General features: G+C 36.3%; 1 protein-coding gene across 3 annotated transcripts; it reads left to right on the top strand.

The window, feature by feature from the left end:
* On the top strand, nucleotides 1–16,784 carry LOC111343718 (histamine H2 receptor). 3 transcript variants are annotated; one of them, XM_088732062.1, is made up of 3 exons: nucleotides 1–47; nucleotides 4,265–4,409; nucleotides 14,685–16,784. In XM_088732062.1, the coding sequence occupies exon 3, from the start codon at nucleotides 14,983–14,985 to the stop codon at nucleotides 16,084–16,086; it is 1,104 nt and encodes a 367-aa protein (XP_088588188.1). In that variant the 5' UTR covers nucleotides 1–47; nucleotides 4,265–4,409; nucleotides 14,685–14,982; the 3' UTR covers nucleotides 16,087–16,784. The 3 variants fall into 3 exon arrangements, with proteins under 3 accessions (XP_088588188.1, XP_088588189.1, XP_088588190.1); XM_088732063.1 differs by lacking the exon at nucleotides 1–47 and adding an exon at nucleotides 2,410–2,585; XM_088732064.1 differs by lacking the exons at nucleotides 1–47; nucleotides 4,265–4,409 and adding an exon at nucleotides 8,371–8,410.

The following is a 16,784-nucleotide window of genomic DNA, read 5'->3' on the forward strand; positions in this document are numbered from 1 at the left end:
CTGTGATCACAACAAGGAAAATATCGCCGTAACGCAGCGAAGGAAAGGTAAACGACTTTTCTTTGCTTGTTTATTCAGTAATAAAAGGATTCACAATTGGTATGGATCACTTTGGCACTCATGTCCTCGTATCCCGATTGGGTGGTTAAACCTCAACCATCTGCTTAACTTACTTCAACACATCATTTGCACTAAATAGGTGCATTAACCCCCAATTGGGATAAGTCTGGTGGTAGACGGACTTGTTCATTAAGATCAAAATGTTTTCTTTCTTTCCTTTTTTTTTATTCTTTCTATAGCCTGAAATACATCTGAAACTTGATTTTTGTCAAAATTGTTGGAGAATCAAGATCTTTATTTCATTTTCCCTCGACTCTTGTCAGGTTAGGAAAAATGTATTTTTTCTCCAAATAGATACGATCAAGTATTGTCTGAAATCATAAATCATTTTCTTAAAAACGGACTACACTGAAGATAAGGAAAACCGGTGCCAGGATATTCGTGAAAAAAAAAAAAAAAATAACAAAGCACCTTAGATTTGCCCACCACAAGAAATTGGAATTGCTAAAATTTTGATTCTCGCCCTCTACCTTTAAAAATTATTGTTGTGACTGAATTGAATTATATTTGGTGGCTAGTGTTGATGAATAATCCACCTGCTACAAAATGGTTAGGCTATTCATGGTTGTTTTCACCGGGTTGTTGTTGGCAACAATTAAAAAAAAGACCGTTGTAGGAATGATGCTCTCTTCGACTCCGTTTGTAAAAAAAAACAAAAAAACAACAACAACAAAAAAACATTACGAAATAAAGAACAGAGCAAGGATTCACACTTAAATATAAAATTTTTGTGATCGTTCATTAAATCTTTCTTTGATTTCCTGGATCGCTTTCGAAAATTTTTTTTCCCGACACCTTTCCGAAAAAATCTAAAAACCGGAAGACGTTTCATTGTACGTCAAGAAAACCTAATTCTTCCATGAAAAAGACCCAGCGCCAATGAATAGAATGTAGCATTTCTTATTCATTATTTTAGAATATGACTTCAGAGGAGATATATTTGATCAATGTTCACGATCCATCCTGGTAATTTATTCACAATATGCACTTGAAATACGAGTTGACAAGAGACCTTATTAAAAAAGTTTCACGTTTTTAGGTTTTATCAGGAATGTGTTAAGAAAATATTTTTTCAGTTTTAATTCTTTATTAAAAATCATTACGAGTATTTTCACGAAAAAGATAACTGATATGAGGAGAAGAAATTGTCCATGATCACAAGGATTCCGTCCTTAGGCCGATGCCGGCCTTTCCTATGAACGGAAACAATTTATCATGAATGAAAACCGAAATAAAGGTACGAACCATTAGAATCAGAATGGAATAGGGTGTAAATTGACTCTTTGTTGTAAGATTTCTAAAGATAATCTTCCTTTTTTACGCGACTTGAAAAACTTCACCCTAATGATATTTTTTAAAGAAGTTCTTCACCCGAACTGCACGAAACTGGTAAGAGTGGTGTAATTTCCGTAAAGAATATTTACACGGTTTTTTTGTAGACGAAGTGTTGAAACTCTCGGTTCATATCAACAAAATGAAATCGCGGTGTGCGATGTCCTAGTTTAAAGAAAATTACGATAGGCAATTTACTGCAAGACGGTAAATAAAAGATATTAATTAACGTAAAAAAAATATCCCAACCTTCTATTACAAGTGCAAATTAAGATTTGTTTTAAAAATGCAAGTTGTCAGATTTTCAGTTGATATGACTTACGATATTCGATTGGTAGCAAAAATTGCATTTCCAAAATTTCCATTCAATATAGCATCCCCCAAAAGCAGTGATATCTTTTTTTTGTGTGGTAAATTTGAATGCTTAAAATAAAAGCTTTTGGATAAACTTACTACCAACCGCGATTTCAACTATTTAGAACCGTCCTATTAGAGAATTCTGAAAAGATTACATTGATTGGTAAAACTTGAATTTGAAGCCAAACAGAAACTTAAACTTTAAGCTTTTTTTTTTGTCGTATGGAATATTTCATCCCCACACTTTGTTTTCAATCTGACTGTGGCCTGTAAAATTGAGAGCCCCACATACCCTCGATAACAGATAATCTAGTTGATTGAAACCGAAATAAGTATTATAATTAGTAAAAATATCGCAGCCTTCCGGAGGAATAATGATAATAATTTTTTCTTTAACCTTGATGTAAATATCCTACAGAAATATGAACAAATTTAAATAGTTTTAAAAACACAATTCCACCTAGAAATTTGGGAGCAACGTGAGATGACATTTTCTTGGAGATTTCCTTGTGAGAAAAATCCATCAAATTATTGTTAATAAAAACCTTTTGGTAACACGTCAATAGCAGTTTGTAATTACATGCTAATGACGTCTCTTCTGTCTTACCGAGTTCATGAGGCATCAGACATAATTTATTCTAAACAATTCTTATAATGGATTAAAGGCAGTTCTGTTGTAGACATCTCAGTATTTGCGTTCAGCGCCTGAACCTCAAACACACCAATGCGCCATCTCGCACAAAAAAAATGAAGACAGCTCTGGCTATGGCAGTGAGGTAAGATTTGGCTATTCGACATTCTTCATATAATTTATCCAAAAAAGAAATGAATTCCACTTTTTGAAATCACGCTTTTTGCATTTTGCTATGTTTACTGTTGTGAAAGACAAATAACGTTCCATGTAGCCACGAAAATAAAATAACAAATGTAATTTTAAAGGATGTTCCATTTATGGCGCAATACGTCCAAACTGATAACTGATATCCGACCGAAAATCAGGACGTATGAGTCAACAAATGATCATATAAATAAAGTTGTCAAGTGTCGTGTTGATTTGAATGAAGACGAGGCCTTCAAATTTGTTTTAGAAACTGTAACCTTTTTTTCTTGTATATTACACATATCATTTTTTCTGCCATTTGACGTTCAAATGCTCTTCGATCCTGCCACTTCTAATTAAGCATAAAATGTTTTCATTTTTCGGGGCTTGTCATAGCTAGATTATTTCTACGATAATTCTGATAGCCTCCGTCTAACGATGTGTGAAGATACTTTTTTCCCTACCAAAAATTCAAAGTGGGTTTTGCCAAAAATTTCCATGTCGACAAAACGCTCCGGGCTATTCACTTCGACTACTAATTTTGAAGGGTCGATTGCAGTCCAATTGGCAAAAAAGAACCAATTCATCCATGGAAGGACGGAAAAAACTTCGCAGATGCATGATATAATAATTGTTCATTGCTTTCAAAGCGGAGAGCTTCATCGGAAGCTTTCAATCACGCGGTGATTAAAAACTCATATTTTCTGGGAAATAGTTTCTTTAAAAGGGTCTAAATGGGAGATTTTCGAGTGCTTTGAAAAGGTGAAATTTCAGCGTATGTTCTTATGGTAATTATTAACGATATTCATTCAATCTATCTTTAACAAATAAATAATGTTTGAAAAATCAACATTTCTGTCTGTTTTCAGTCATGAAAGTCAAAATAAACCTCGGGGGAACCGAACATCAGCGAGCTAAGGCAAAAACTTTGTCAGCGCTTCAGTTCAAATTCTTATCAGGAAATAGGATATTTGCAGTTTAATTAAATATTCGTTCAGACGTAGATCATTTCACAGATTTTTTTTCAACTGTTTAGCATTTTGTTTCTGAGAAAAACGAATCTTTGAATAACTTTTTGAAGAACGCAATGAGGATAAAATTTTAAGGCGACTCGATGTAAATGGAAAAAAGTGTTCAAATCTTGACAGCTAAAATGCTTAATTATCGGTAATATTTACAGCAGTGATACTTTGGAGGTAAGCCTCAAAAGCGATAACCGCCTTGCGGATTAAGAAAATCTTGTAGAATTCACGGAACATAGAATAATCAAAAAAAGCTCCGAATTAAAAGAAAAAAAAGAAATGTTTTCATTAGTAAGGTACAATAACAATAATTATACAATTTGCTTGATACGAACAAGGTTCTATGTCATGGAATGAGGACATTATTTGAACTTGTGGACATCTTAAAATTCTGTTTATTTTCATTATTCTTACGCTTTGTGTAACTGGCATGTTTCTGGAATTCAAATATTTATATATTCATGACGTCTGAAAAGGATAAATTATTGCTAAGTAATTTTAACAATGGAAGCCAAAGAAAGAAGTATATAGTTTTCTTTACTTTACTAAACTTGCTTTTATTTGTAAAGTTGTGCACAGAGAACTAAAGCCAGTGCTGATGTTATGATTTCAGATTTGCAATTACTGTTCAAATTAGAATCGGAATGAAGATTGGTTGAGTCCAGTCTACATTAAAAGGATCATCTAACGGTATCACTTTCCTCCTCTTGAGTCTCGTGTTACGTTTGGACAACAAGGATCTTCAGGTAAACATTGTGGTAGGTGAAAACGTTTTATCGATAGATATATCCACACTATGAAAATTACAGAACAATGAAGGAGAAAAGACTTGCTCTTTTCATGGGAAATTTTAAAATTCTAAGGCGCTTTCACACTTAAGAGGATTTTCGGATGTAAAATAGATTTCCTTTTGGGGAAGAACTGCCTTTAGTCAATTCTTGGATCAATAAAATACGCAAACTTGTAAAAGCTATTGGGTAGACGTATATTCCGGAATAAGAAATGCTAAAGGCGAGGATAAAAAATATCTTGCACCAAACCAAAGGAGAAGAAATAGTAGAATAAATCTTAAAGTAGTGTCCAAAGGAAACAACAAAAGCAGCAACGACAACAATTACAATGAAATAAAAAAAATACGTGAGTAACCAATAGCAGAAACCAATAGACCACTTTCATAAATGGCTGCCGGATTAATATTATTTTGTTTAAATTTAAATTAGCCCTACTGGCCTCTCTTGAGATGATGTATTCTTTTGAATTTTGTACTGGAGAACGAGGCCAGTAGGGCTAATTTAAATTTAAACAAAAGAATATTAATCCGGCAGCCATTTAAGAAAGTGGTCTATAACAGTATAATTTTTATCGCGACCTTAAACATTTTTAACCTAAAACACCCAAGTCGTAAGTCTTCTTGATAGTAAACACCTTTAACAATCCTGCGATTGATCGCCATGTTCATGACAACCCTGAAAAAATGGCGGCACAATGAATTGAAAATGTACGACTGCAATGCATGATAAACCACCTGGTTATCTCAGAACTATAGGTTTCTCTTAACCACTTGTACAATAACATCACTGTTCTACACTTGTCCTATTCATAAGATATGAGCAACGACTGAATAAGACTTTTTTTTTTTTATTTCAAATGATTTTCAGAACAATACTTTTTTAAAGTGCACCTAAACCCAAAAATTTTTTTTCGCTTAACGAAATAAGCTTATTTTTTGGAGTATTTCTGTACAAAAATTTTTTAATTTGCTCAAATCTTAAATTTTCTGTGCCTAGTCAAAATACGGAAAATCGGCCGCCATCTTGCCCCACGACCGAGTTTAAAGAGAAATGGCTCTAGCGGATAATGTGACGTCAAATCGAGAACACAAAAGTCTGCTTTTCACACATTTTCACTTGTTTGGGAAGGTTGTGGTCGATATTGTCCGAAATATGCCGACCAGGTGTGTTGTATGAGGAATGTATGAAGCGTGATACCCTCTTGCAAATTTCGCACGTTGCTACATCCTCCTACCACACACTTAGTCGGCATATTTTCGGATAAAATCGACTACAACCTTCCCAAACAAGCGAAAATGTGTGAAATGCAGACTTTCGTGTTCTCGATTTGACGTCACATTACCCGCTAGAGCCATTCCCCTTTAAACTCGGCCGTGGGGCAAGATGGCGGCCGATTTTCCGTATTTTGACTGGGCACAGACAATTGAGGATTTGAGCAAATAAAAAAATGTTTGCACAGAAATACTCCAAAAAATACGCTTATTTCGTTAAGCGAAAAAAAATTTTTAGGTTTAGGTGCACTTTAATCAAATAGAAGAGAGGCTCGCCTTGTTAAAAATATTGAATCAAGCGATGACTTGATTGTCTAAATTGTTTAGGAACAAAAAGATAACTAGTACTTTTCAGATATCGAATTTATTTTCAAATAAGAATTTAGAGAATGATTATAAAGAGTTCAAATATCTAACATTTGCCGTTTGCCCGTTTCCATGGAGAGAATTTTCATGAGATATTCTTGTTACAGTTTCATCATTTTTCTTGATATCCTGTTTTTTATTTATTATTATTATTGTACTGAACTCACCAAACAAACCTAGCTTTGCGAGTCTTACTTTTTTGTATGCAAAATTTCTCACTTATCGCCTCATGCAGAGCTCAGTTTATTTTCATGACTATCGAGGCAGAAATAGAAAATGAAAACAATGGAAATGATTAGATAGAAGGTGATTCTTTAAAGAAGACTAAAGTTTTGATCAGCAGGTGGTATTCCAAATACACAATAAAAAAATCCTAAAAGAGAATGGTTAATTCATTTGGACATTATCCCCTTGTGTTGACTTAGCATTTCACACCGTCTGACTGTTTTATCTCCAAATCAATAGAATGATTAATGAGAAAGCTTTTTTTTGGTAGCCGGTTGCAGTAAAATGCAAATCTTGATCTCTGTAGGTTCCAGCTACCATCAAATTCAAAAAAATTGGGAACACTTCTGCCGCAACAAGTTCCATATTCTATTCAGGTTGTGGAGAATATACTTCGCTCTGTAATTACGATAGAAAAAATTCGTACAACTCGTTTTAACCAATATGGCGCAGCTCGTAAACCAACAGAGGGCTTCTGCTAAAATAGGATTCATCAGTGAAAAATATATTTTATCATATGGAGTTATATGTGTGAACTTTCAGTTAGCACAAGTGCTACCAGCTTCCACCAATATGGCAAAACGATGGACGATAGATTTGTGGCTCTATGGTGTTTCCAGACACAATGTATTTACCTTGTATAGCTTCAGTTCGATCATATGCTAGAAGATGGTCATCTGCAAGATCTCGTTGCAAGCGAAACCGGAAGAATTTAAAATAGTACGAGCGCGGAAAGGTGTTTTAACAAGTTCGTCTTACAGTTGTGTTTGTGAAATCATTTGGATGAACATACACAGCGAATTGCGAAGGATTACAAAAGTTGAGGTGTACCTTGTCTCTTTTTTTTGAAAAAAGTCATTCCACCTTAGGCAGGATATCAAACTCTGAAGATCTGACATCTAAGATGGTTTAGATTTTCCCTTCTCCATAACCCAAGAATGTCTTTTTTAATTGCTTTGTCCCAGTCTCTTACCTCGGACAGGAGTCGTTACCATGGACGCGCGTAATCTAAAACTGCAAAAGTTCACAGAGAGCATTCTTTTCACAGAAGACCCCGGAACTCGTTATTAGAGCCCAAATTTAATGAATTTTCTTCCCTACAGCTCGTTAAAAGGGTTCAAAAATTCATTTACCCACAGTACTAGAGATCTTTTAGACATCGCTGAAGGATTGCGTAACAAGACTGTCAAAGCACATAAAATATTAAAAAGGTGGCGAAATTTCCGACCAAAAATCTCTCGTGATATGAAACCACACTTATTAGAGGTTTGGTAGCATAAACGAAATTCCTTCCTGGTTTGAAATTTTCTCAGATAACTCCTTTTTTTTTTAGTAGATCATTAAAATTGCGGCCAGACTGAAAAGAATTCATGAGCCGAAAAACTCGAAGTGCAATTAATTATATTGCAACAACTTTCTCATCCATAAAATCACAACGATTAAAATGTACAGTCAAAGGGAGACGCCCACACTTCCCAAGACTTCGCGACTCGATAAAGTTTCTGATAAGGGCACCCGTCTTTATTTATCCCTTATAGGGGGGGGGGGTGGGGTGGTGGATTTTGGTTTTGTCACGATGAAATTTACGTCATTCTCCCATAAGGCTCATAATAATTCTATTTTTGTTGTCAAAATAATTCTATGATCCCCTCCTCATCAGCAGTTAACTGGAAGCCAGTTTTATACAGCTCCTAATTTATACTCTGTTGGCGACGATTAATTACTCCTCATAAAAACCGTCTGATCCCCCAAAAAATCTTCCCGTCCCCCCTCCCTCAGGCAATAATAATATCAAGGGCCATAATCTGTTAGCTATCTCTTAATCTGAATTAAAAGGAAGATATTTCAAGAGTCCATTACACTTTGCTCAGATACTCCTAATGATACATCCTCGGCCTTGAGATTTGCTATTGACCTTTCAAAACTTCAGTGAATTATTGTGTTAAAGTAATACGACATTTTTTTTATCGTTCGCGCTTATACCTGATGATAGATAAGTGGTAATGGGTCAGATCTTAGGGGGTCTTTTCGTGATTTCAACCAGTTTTCATAACAATCACCGGAACACAGAGACTCTCAGCCAGTTCCAACAGTTGTCAGACGAAGGTATGAAACGTAGATGAAAGTAATCCTGTACAAACATTACCCTGGTAGAATCGAGTTCAGTGATATATGCAACCCGGCTCAACTCACGCGAAAAATATCCCTTACTTCTAGCTGGGATAAATTCAAGGCCGCTATTTGTAACTAACTTTGAAATGAAATCCAAGTTTGGTTTGATAAAGGTATGTTCGGTTACACTTCGACTGATATGAAACTTTCGTGATGGGTTTTGAACTCGACTTCGTAAAGTTTGTAACAATATGAAAGGACACACCACCCAAAGTTTCTCGTGATTGTCACCTTTCTATGGACTGCGAGGGCTACAAGACAACCAGGTAGCCGATAAAACTTATACATTCATAAAGGGTTGTTCTTATCATCTCTGTATGAAATTTAGTCCTCGTTAAAAAAAAAAAAACAAAACAAAGATTTATTCACAATCCATTTAAGGAATTAAAGCCGGAAAATTTTCGATTCTCGTTCGTGAGGCTTGAATAATTTGGAGCACCTTTTAAATGCATTTTACGAGGTCGTGTTAGTTATTTTTGTACAAATTAAAAACATTCTTTTTTCTCGTTTCTTCATATCTGTGTTTATCAGGTTTGCAAATGACCCAGTTTCCTTTTTGAATTTCTTTACGGGATGCCATCAAGTAGGTGATAATTGGAAATGGGTCTGTTTAAACACTTGTTGAGAGTATTTTAATTTGAGATCCAACGCAAAGAAATGCCACTAAAGCGAAATGATAAACGCTTACATTAATTGCTTCACAATCGGAGAACGCTGAAAATGACTAAGTAAGATACATAGATGAAGAACCTTAATAGATATGCCTTTACGGGAACTTGGTTGTCTCAAAAACTTGCAAATTGACTTGCTAATCGATGATTTGTATCTGTCTCCCGTTGTTTGAAAATATGACTCTACTTATTAACCTACATCTGACAACAGAAATAGTCAAAGTTATATTTCAAATCCATCGAAACATACTTTTCCCGTTTTTCCATATCTTTATTTGTCAGGTAAGTAATTGATGGAGGCAACACATCTGGCGCCCTTTTCGGAATGCACACGTTTTTCGTATTGCAATAAGCCTGCTGATTTTATGTTTTAAGGTTTAATTTATCTACGGACCGAAGTGTACTTCAGTGTGGGGAATCGGATGTAAAGATTTAAATATAACCTCTTAAAGTCTTCGATTTCGCTAGAAACAAAGGCCGCAGGCTTTTTTATATCTTTGTTGCCACCCATTTAGAGTTATGGGTCGATTTATCACGGTTACACATTTTCTGTTTACACTTACTACTGGGTACTCAGTTGCGGGTTATAAATACCATCATCTGAACCATATAAAGGAACATCTCATGATCTGAACAAAGTGGCAACGAAGTGTCCGTGTATGAGTAAGTTGATCAAAACTCGTTCAAGTCTGGTAATTAAGGTTTTCGTTTGACTAAGTTCTTATCCTTTTAAATCTATATCTTCTCTATGATATATCATGACAAGAGTGGCCATTGTTGACCAATGTGGGTACATGTGTCCAGTGAGGTCAAAATAACTTACCTGTAAATCAGCTCTGAATAAAAAAAAGAAAAGAAAAGAAAAATTCTTAGAATCATGAAATATGACAGGAATTCTTTAAAAACAAGGTAAGCTCCTTCGGTATCATTCTGTTGAATTAAAAAAGCAATACGTTATAAAGTTTGTCCACAAAGTTAGCTTATGTTTAAAAATGAGCTATTCACAAGGGGAAATGATATTTAAGAAATAAAAACCAAACGTCCTCGACACTAGGTCTTCATAACGTTTGTACTGAATATATTTATCGGTGCCTTTGATGCACCAGGGGATCCAAAAGATGACATGCATCATCGATCCAAACATCTGGATCATCCCAAACGAACAAAGCCGGCCGCTTCTCCGGCAGAATCAAGGATGTAACAAGGCATCCCAAATGCTTCCAGTCAAACTGATTCTATCTAAAATTGTGTAAACGAGGGTCCTCGATAATTAACTTTCTTCGAAACAAGCAAACGACTTTAAAACTTTATTGTAATGTATATATTTTTTTTCAATTTGAAAGGCAAGAATTTAGACATGGTATTGAAAGTAAAAGTAAAGCTTTTATGATTTTGGTAAAAATACAGTCCGTTTAAAATGATAACTGGAGTTCTAAACCATCAAATGTTTTTGATTGCCTGCGATTGGTCTAAACGCACCACGTGATCGAATATGCCTTAGCTAAAACTGGGGTAAAAATTCACCAAGTTTTAAAACTTATGTCTTCTACGATAAAAGCGTTCGTTTAAAATTTAAGATGAAAAGGTGTTCAGCTATTGTGACAGAAGTAGGAATAAGTTTGTTTGTTCAGAAAGTCGTACCAGAGAACGCTGAAAAGTAAACATCCCTCGCAGCGAAGAGTGCAGTGAGCTATACCAGAATGTTTGAAGGACAATAAACACAGTAGCCTCCATTTGGCGTGAAAATGCGCTTGTTTTTTTATATCCTTAAACAATATACGTTCTTCGAAGCTCACAGTTTTCCCCGAGCTTCACTCTCGGGAAACTGTACGCATCTCGGAACAGATAATGTCCGTGAATAAATATCCGTGCATATTTTCGTGGTAGAAGGTGGCTATTGTGAGGGTCTCAATGGGGTGCTGGCTTTTACGGTTATCGGCTAAAATTTTGGCTCTTTTATGGCTATCGGTTAATTTTTTACAGTTACGGTTAACAAAAAAGTTAAAAATTAATTTCTTTGGTACCAAAAGGTTAAATATTAATAAACCTGTGTGTTTTTAATCTTTAAAGCAAAACAAAGGTGTTATGGTCATCTCAGGCTTAAATAAGTTATTCTTTTGAAAAAAATTTAGTATTTGAGAAATCATACCACTTCTAATATTATTTTACGCATAGAATTGTGAACTACGAAAAAGGATTCAACACAAGGCCATACACAATCTACCTGCCCCACCCAAGCACTACGGCGTCTTTGATGTTTTGGCCGGTTTTCAAAGTTTTTGCGAACTGGAAAAGTTAGGGTCGCATTAGGCAATGTGCCCCGATGACAGATTTTTACACCAAAGTGACCACATCCACACCAAACTTTGCCAAGTGCGACCCATGCCTTAGTGATCAACAGTAAGCGTTTTGCAAACATGTGGGGAGCTAATTTAGTTTCTGCAATCCGCAAGATAAAAGACCCACAAAATTAAATCTCTTGCCACGTGGCATCCGAGTAGTCACGTACAAAATTCATAACTTTAAGAGTACTTACTGTTCAGCTCGCTTTCACTATCTGAGTCAAGCAACAGGGGTAGTTCCAGATCTAGCTGCTGCTGGGTCGATAAAGAATAATTTTCTATCTTGCCGCTGATTTTGGCGAGGCGGTAAAGTTTAAGGTCAAATTCCCCAAGACCGAACTTCCTGGCTTGCTCGTTACGACTAAGAGAGACAATAACGTTTTTCTTGAACGCTGAAAGTCTCCGATGCTCTTCTTGGACTTTGAGTCTTGCCTTGAATCTTTCGCTTGGCCTTTCCTCACCCGTTCGATAAAAACTAACAAGAGCTTTCAATACCGACATCGTTCATCTCACATGCACACTGGGTGAAGAAATTGGACATCTTAAAACAAAAAGCTGTCAACTTGTCCTACAAAACGCAGGCCAAGTGAAGTCAAGGGAGACTACCGGGGGTCCTTGAAACGAGCTTGGCCTATAAACGTATGAACCACATGTACGACATGTACGGAGTCAAAGTCAGCAAAATAAGAAATGAAACAGGTCATAAGTAAGTTTAGCACCTTCCTTAAAATTAAGAAATTTAGGGAACAATCTTTTTTTACGGTTACCTCTTTTGACCCCATTTACGGCTAACGGTTAAAATTTTTTAATTTTTACGGCTATCGACTAAATTTTTGGCCATTTTACGCCTATCGGTTAACCCCATTAAGACCCTCTATTGTAGCTGTAATTCGTAGAAACTCGCATCAGGATTTCTCTAGGATTGCTTCCTATCAATTGGCTGCTGACTGAAAGCACAATGTCGTAATGTGAATATTTTATTGTCACTATGATCATCATTAGCATTATCGTTGCTATTACTATTACTATTAACATAATTATTATTATCATTATTGCTATTATCGTTTTCAAAATTCATTATTTTACCACCAAATTTTGGCATTGTACACCTACTAATTTCGTACATAAAGAGTAGAGCGGAATATTTTGGCATTTTCATAATTGAACTAACGAGCGTTTTTGCGAGAGATGATGTACGGATTCAAATGATGAAAGTGTCAGCTTTTTTAGGGGCGCTGACATTTTCATTTAGTTTCGATAACGCTTGATTGGCTGTTTTGAAGGTGGAAGGATGAAAGAGGAAATGCTTTCACTTTTGTGGGAGAGCTCTTTGTATTTTTTTCATTCAGGTGCTGTTAGAGATTATAATCTTTTGGAGGCCGTTACCCTTGCTTCGACAAACAGCATATGTGCATTTAATTTGAAAAGCCATAAGCCAATACATTCGTTCATATCTATCTCCAAAGACAAAGCTCCCCTGATCGTTTAAAATATCTTCTCTATTTTACTTTTTATTACAAACCTGCCGCGCAACAACTAAAACTCGGGAAAAATGTCAGAGCACAATACTATGGTAAAGAACTTTACAATGAGCGCTACCTTGATAAAAACTTATCTAGGAAGAAATACTTTCAGCTTATTTCGAAAAACATATACTTTTTAACGATCAATGAGGTACATTTAGAACTCTTGATCTGGCCGTATTTGACAACGAAGCAGTGCAGATAAATGTTTGAGAATCAGTTAAAATCGGCAGACGTGTTTACAATTTCCACCCCAAACTAATGTTTGGCAGCGAAAGAAGTAATCTATCCAAATAATTTTTTTCTTGTAGCGGCAAAAGTAAAAAAAACTTTCATCATAGGGTAAGGAATCATGATTAGAATGTACTAAGGGTAGTAAACTTCCTCATTGGGTGTTGACTACTCCCTGTAAAAATTTCGATCATTGACTTAGGAACACCAGTTTCTTTGTAATATTTTCGAATGAAATTATAGTCAAGGAGTTTGTTCCGCTTAAATACTGGTTTCAAGTTTATCTTGTGGAGTCTTGAGAGAGTTACAAATGGATTGTTCTTCGCGACTGCTCGCTGAAATTACTTTCAATCCGTGGGAATAATTTTGTCACAAAATGTTGAGATAAAACTGACGGATGAGTACAACATTTGCGTAAAAACAACACAATTGAATTCTTATGCGAGAGTTTGACATCTATGATTGTATTTATTGAATCAAATTGACCATTTCTTCGTTCCATTGCTGCTTATTTGGAAAACTGTCGCTATGTGTACAAGTCATGAGGTTCACTTAGCACGTTCGTGGTCAATTGGGTTTCGAGTTCGTTTCTGTTGAAAATTGCTTGAACGCTTTGCCATTGTGTTGTAAATTACAATGTTATTACATGGATAGTTTGTGTGGTCTGTTGTGAACCTCCAGGAAGAATTGTTTTTGTGTCAGTTTATGATTTAATTCCAATAAAGAGATGTAATAAAATTCGCTGTGGACTCCTGAAATTGTATTTTCCAACAACAAAAGAAAGAATCTCAGCGGATATTGGATATTTAGGTAATTTCGCGCGACACAATTTTTAAAGAAAATCCTTGGTATTTCAGGTGCAATTTATGATTCGCAGTTTTAATAACAACACAGATAATGGGATCTTGATAATATTAGAAAAAGAAAATTGAAACACTTTCGCCTAAAGCTGACTACTTATAATGCCTTTAACGCTAAAATAAAAAACACAAATTTAGCTGAGATTTCAAGATAAATCCTTGGGAACGCTTCCTTGTCATTTGTTGATCAAGAAAATCCTTTTGCTATTTATTTTTCTTCTGTATGATAAACGACTGGGCGGTTTTTTCGTGTTTACGTTGCACAGGCGAACGCTTGGAGATTTGATATTGTTTTTAAGGAAGTAATTTTCAAAAGCCTCGGCGCAAACTTCATTTTTTATGCAAATTTCATAAATGTGAAAATTCAATGAAATCTTTATGCTGTCGGAAATGTGCGCGGTGATTTTGTTTGTGCAACAACATATAAATTGCGGGAAAAGCTTCTTGACCTTCATTAATCTGAGGCTGTGGGCAGAGTAAATTAATCTTTACCCAAAGGGCCTTCAAATCATCTTATGCGCATAAGAATGGTGAAACATTGTTTCAATTTGATTCATTATCACGCTTTTGTAAACTTTCAGGTCTTCTGCTGAGAACAACAGGAAAATTCGAAACACCACAGAAGCGTGTCTGACAGAAACATTGCTTCTATTTGCCTCTCGTTTTGGTATCGTGATCTTCCCTCGAAAGCAGTCCCATTTTCCAACTCGTTGAATAACACTCAACCACTGGCAAAACAACCAGTTTGGATGGACCAGAGACACTACCTAACAAGGAGTCTGTAAACTTGATATCCACGGGGAGCGTTTAATAAAGAGACAAATTTTCCTTGCTTCATTGCAATAACACTTTTTAAAAACGTCAGGAGTCACATAAGCGATGCAAGGGAATCTCAGCAACGTATCTAGCGATATCCTCGACGCTGATGTTCAGTTTGACGGAGAGCTTATATTTCTGGTGTTCGTGTTGTTGCTAATCCTTGCAACAGTCGCCGGTAATGGCTTCGTATTCATGGCCGTTTATACATTCCGTGAGTTGCGGACGGTGACAAACTACTTTATAGTGGCCCTTGCCGCGGCAGATGTGGCCGTTGCTCTTTTGGCGATGCCAGTATGGCTTGTAAGATCACTTGTTCACGTTGAAAAGGAACAAGATGAATATGTGATAGAGTTGTGCACCCAATGGATCGATCCATTCTGCTGCACAGCATCCATTGTAAACGCTACGTTAGTCTCCATTGACCGTTATTGTGCCATAAGCAAGCCGCTGCACTACAGAACTATGGTGACACCACTTCGTGCTAAGCGCTCCATAGCCGTAGTGTGGGGATTCGCTGTGGCCATCGCAGGAATCTCTTTCCTGCAATTTCATGAGTCCTACACGGTTATCCAAGGCTATGTTTTATTTCTATTTGTGACGTTATTTTGTATTCCCTTGATCACGATGTCGTTTGCGTACATCTCGATCTGCAGGGCAGCCATCCACCAGATTTCCAAGATGCACTCCACACGACTTAGCTCGACTTCTTACGACCAAGACAGGAAGCAGTCGTTTGAACGACGAAAACGCTTCTTCAGAGAACTGAAAATCACTAAAATGCTTGCCGTCATAGTGAGCCTATTTGTAATCTGCTGGAGTCCATTCCTTGTCGTAACCCTCATTGAAGCGTTTACGACGAAGGAAATTCCAATTGCAGTTCAAGGTGTCATCGTGTTTCTTCCCTACGTGCTTTCATGCGCAAACCCTTGGATCTACACTGGAATGAACAGGGACTTTCGTTTGGCTTTTAAAAAGCTTTTTTGTACCTCAAAGATTCTATGCCTCAAACGTTCCAGAGAGGGTAACGCAAACGAGCGCATGTTGAGGCCACTACCGTCGACCACAGTCGATGAAACTTTTATTTCTAATGGCTTGCGACAAGGGTCCAACTCTATTCGAAAGATTTCCAATCGTGGACCAGAAATCTTCATTACTGCCGTTTAACTTTTGAGATGGTCGCATAGAAAATATCGATTAATTCCTTCATCTCCAATTGTTTTTTCAATCGAGCTAATGACATTATAAATATGATTTAAAGCCTAAAGGATGCACTTTTGCAAAGTTAAATGGATTAGGAGAGTAAGTTGACGTTCTTAATTGGTGTGACATTGCTCGGCAGACTTCTAGAGCGATTGTGTTCGCCCAATGTCATTACTTTAACTGAATGCACCACAGTTATAATGAAAGGTGATAAATGTTCTGAACTCAGCTGTAGAAGATATATGCTCATCTAAGAAATCACATAGTGGCAGACACAACTTAGATCCAAACCCACGTCCATTTGCATTGTCTTGCGATACGGGGGGGACAATGGACAAAAATTTCTTTGCAGGTGACTGTGACAAAATAGATGCTTAAAAATAGATAGTGTTGGCGTCAATTAGTGACATTTGAGATACATGAGGGAATATTGAGGACAACTGGGTTTTTAGTTAGAAGGCAGGCAATGTATTCAAATTGTAATGAAGGATCACCTATTCGTCTTTTCGTTCGATATTTTGCAAAAGCTAACCGTAAAACAAAGGATATGGTTTAGCTCGTGTAGATTTTGAACCCACGGTTTACGTAACCGATTTAGGGTTAAGAACTAACCGGTGATGGTCACTGTCGATAAAAACAATAAATTTTATTTGCTGTCCGAA

Source organism: Stylophora pistillata, chromosome 9 (genome assembly GCF_964205215.1).
Source record: "Stylophora pistillata chromosome 9, jaStyPist1.2, whole genome shotgun sequence".
Lineage (NCBI taxonomy): Eukaryota > Metazoa > Cnidaria > Anthozoa > Scleractinia > Pocilloporidae > Stylophora > Stylophora pistillata.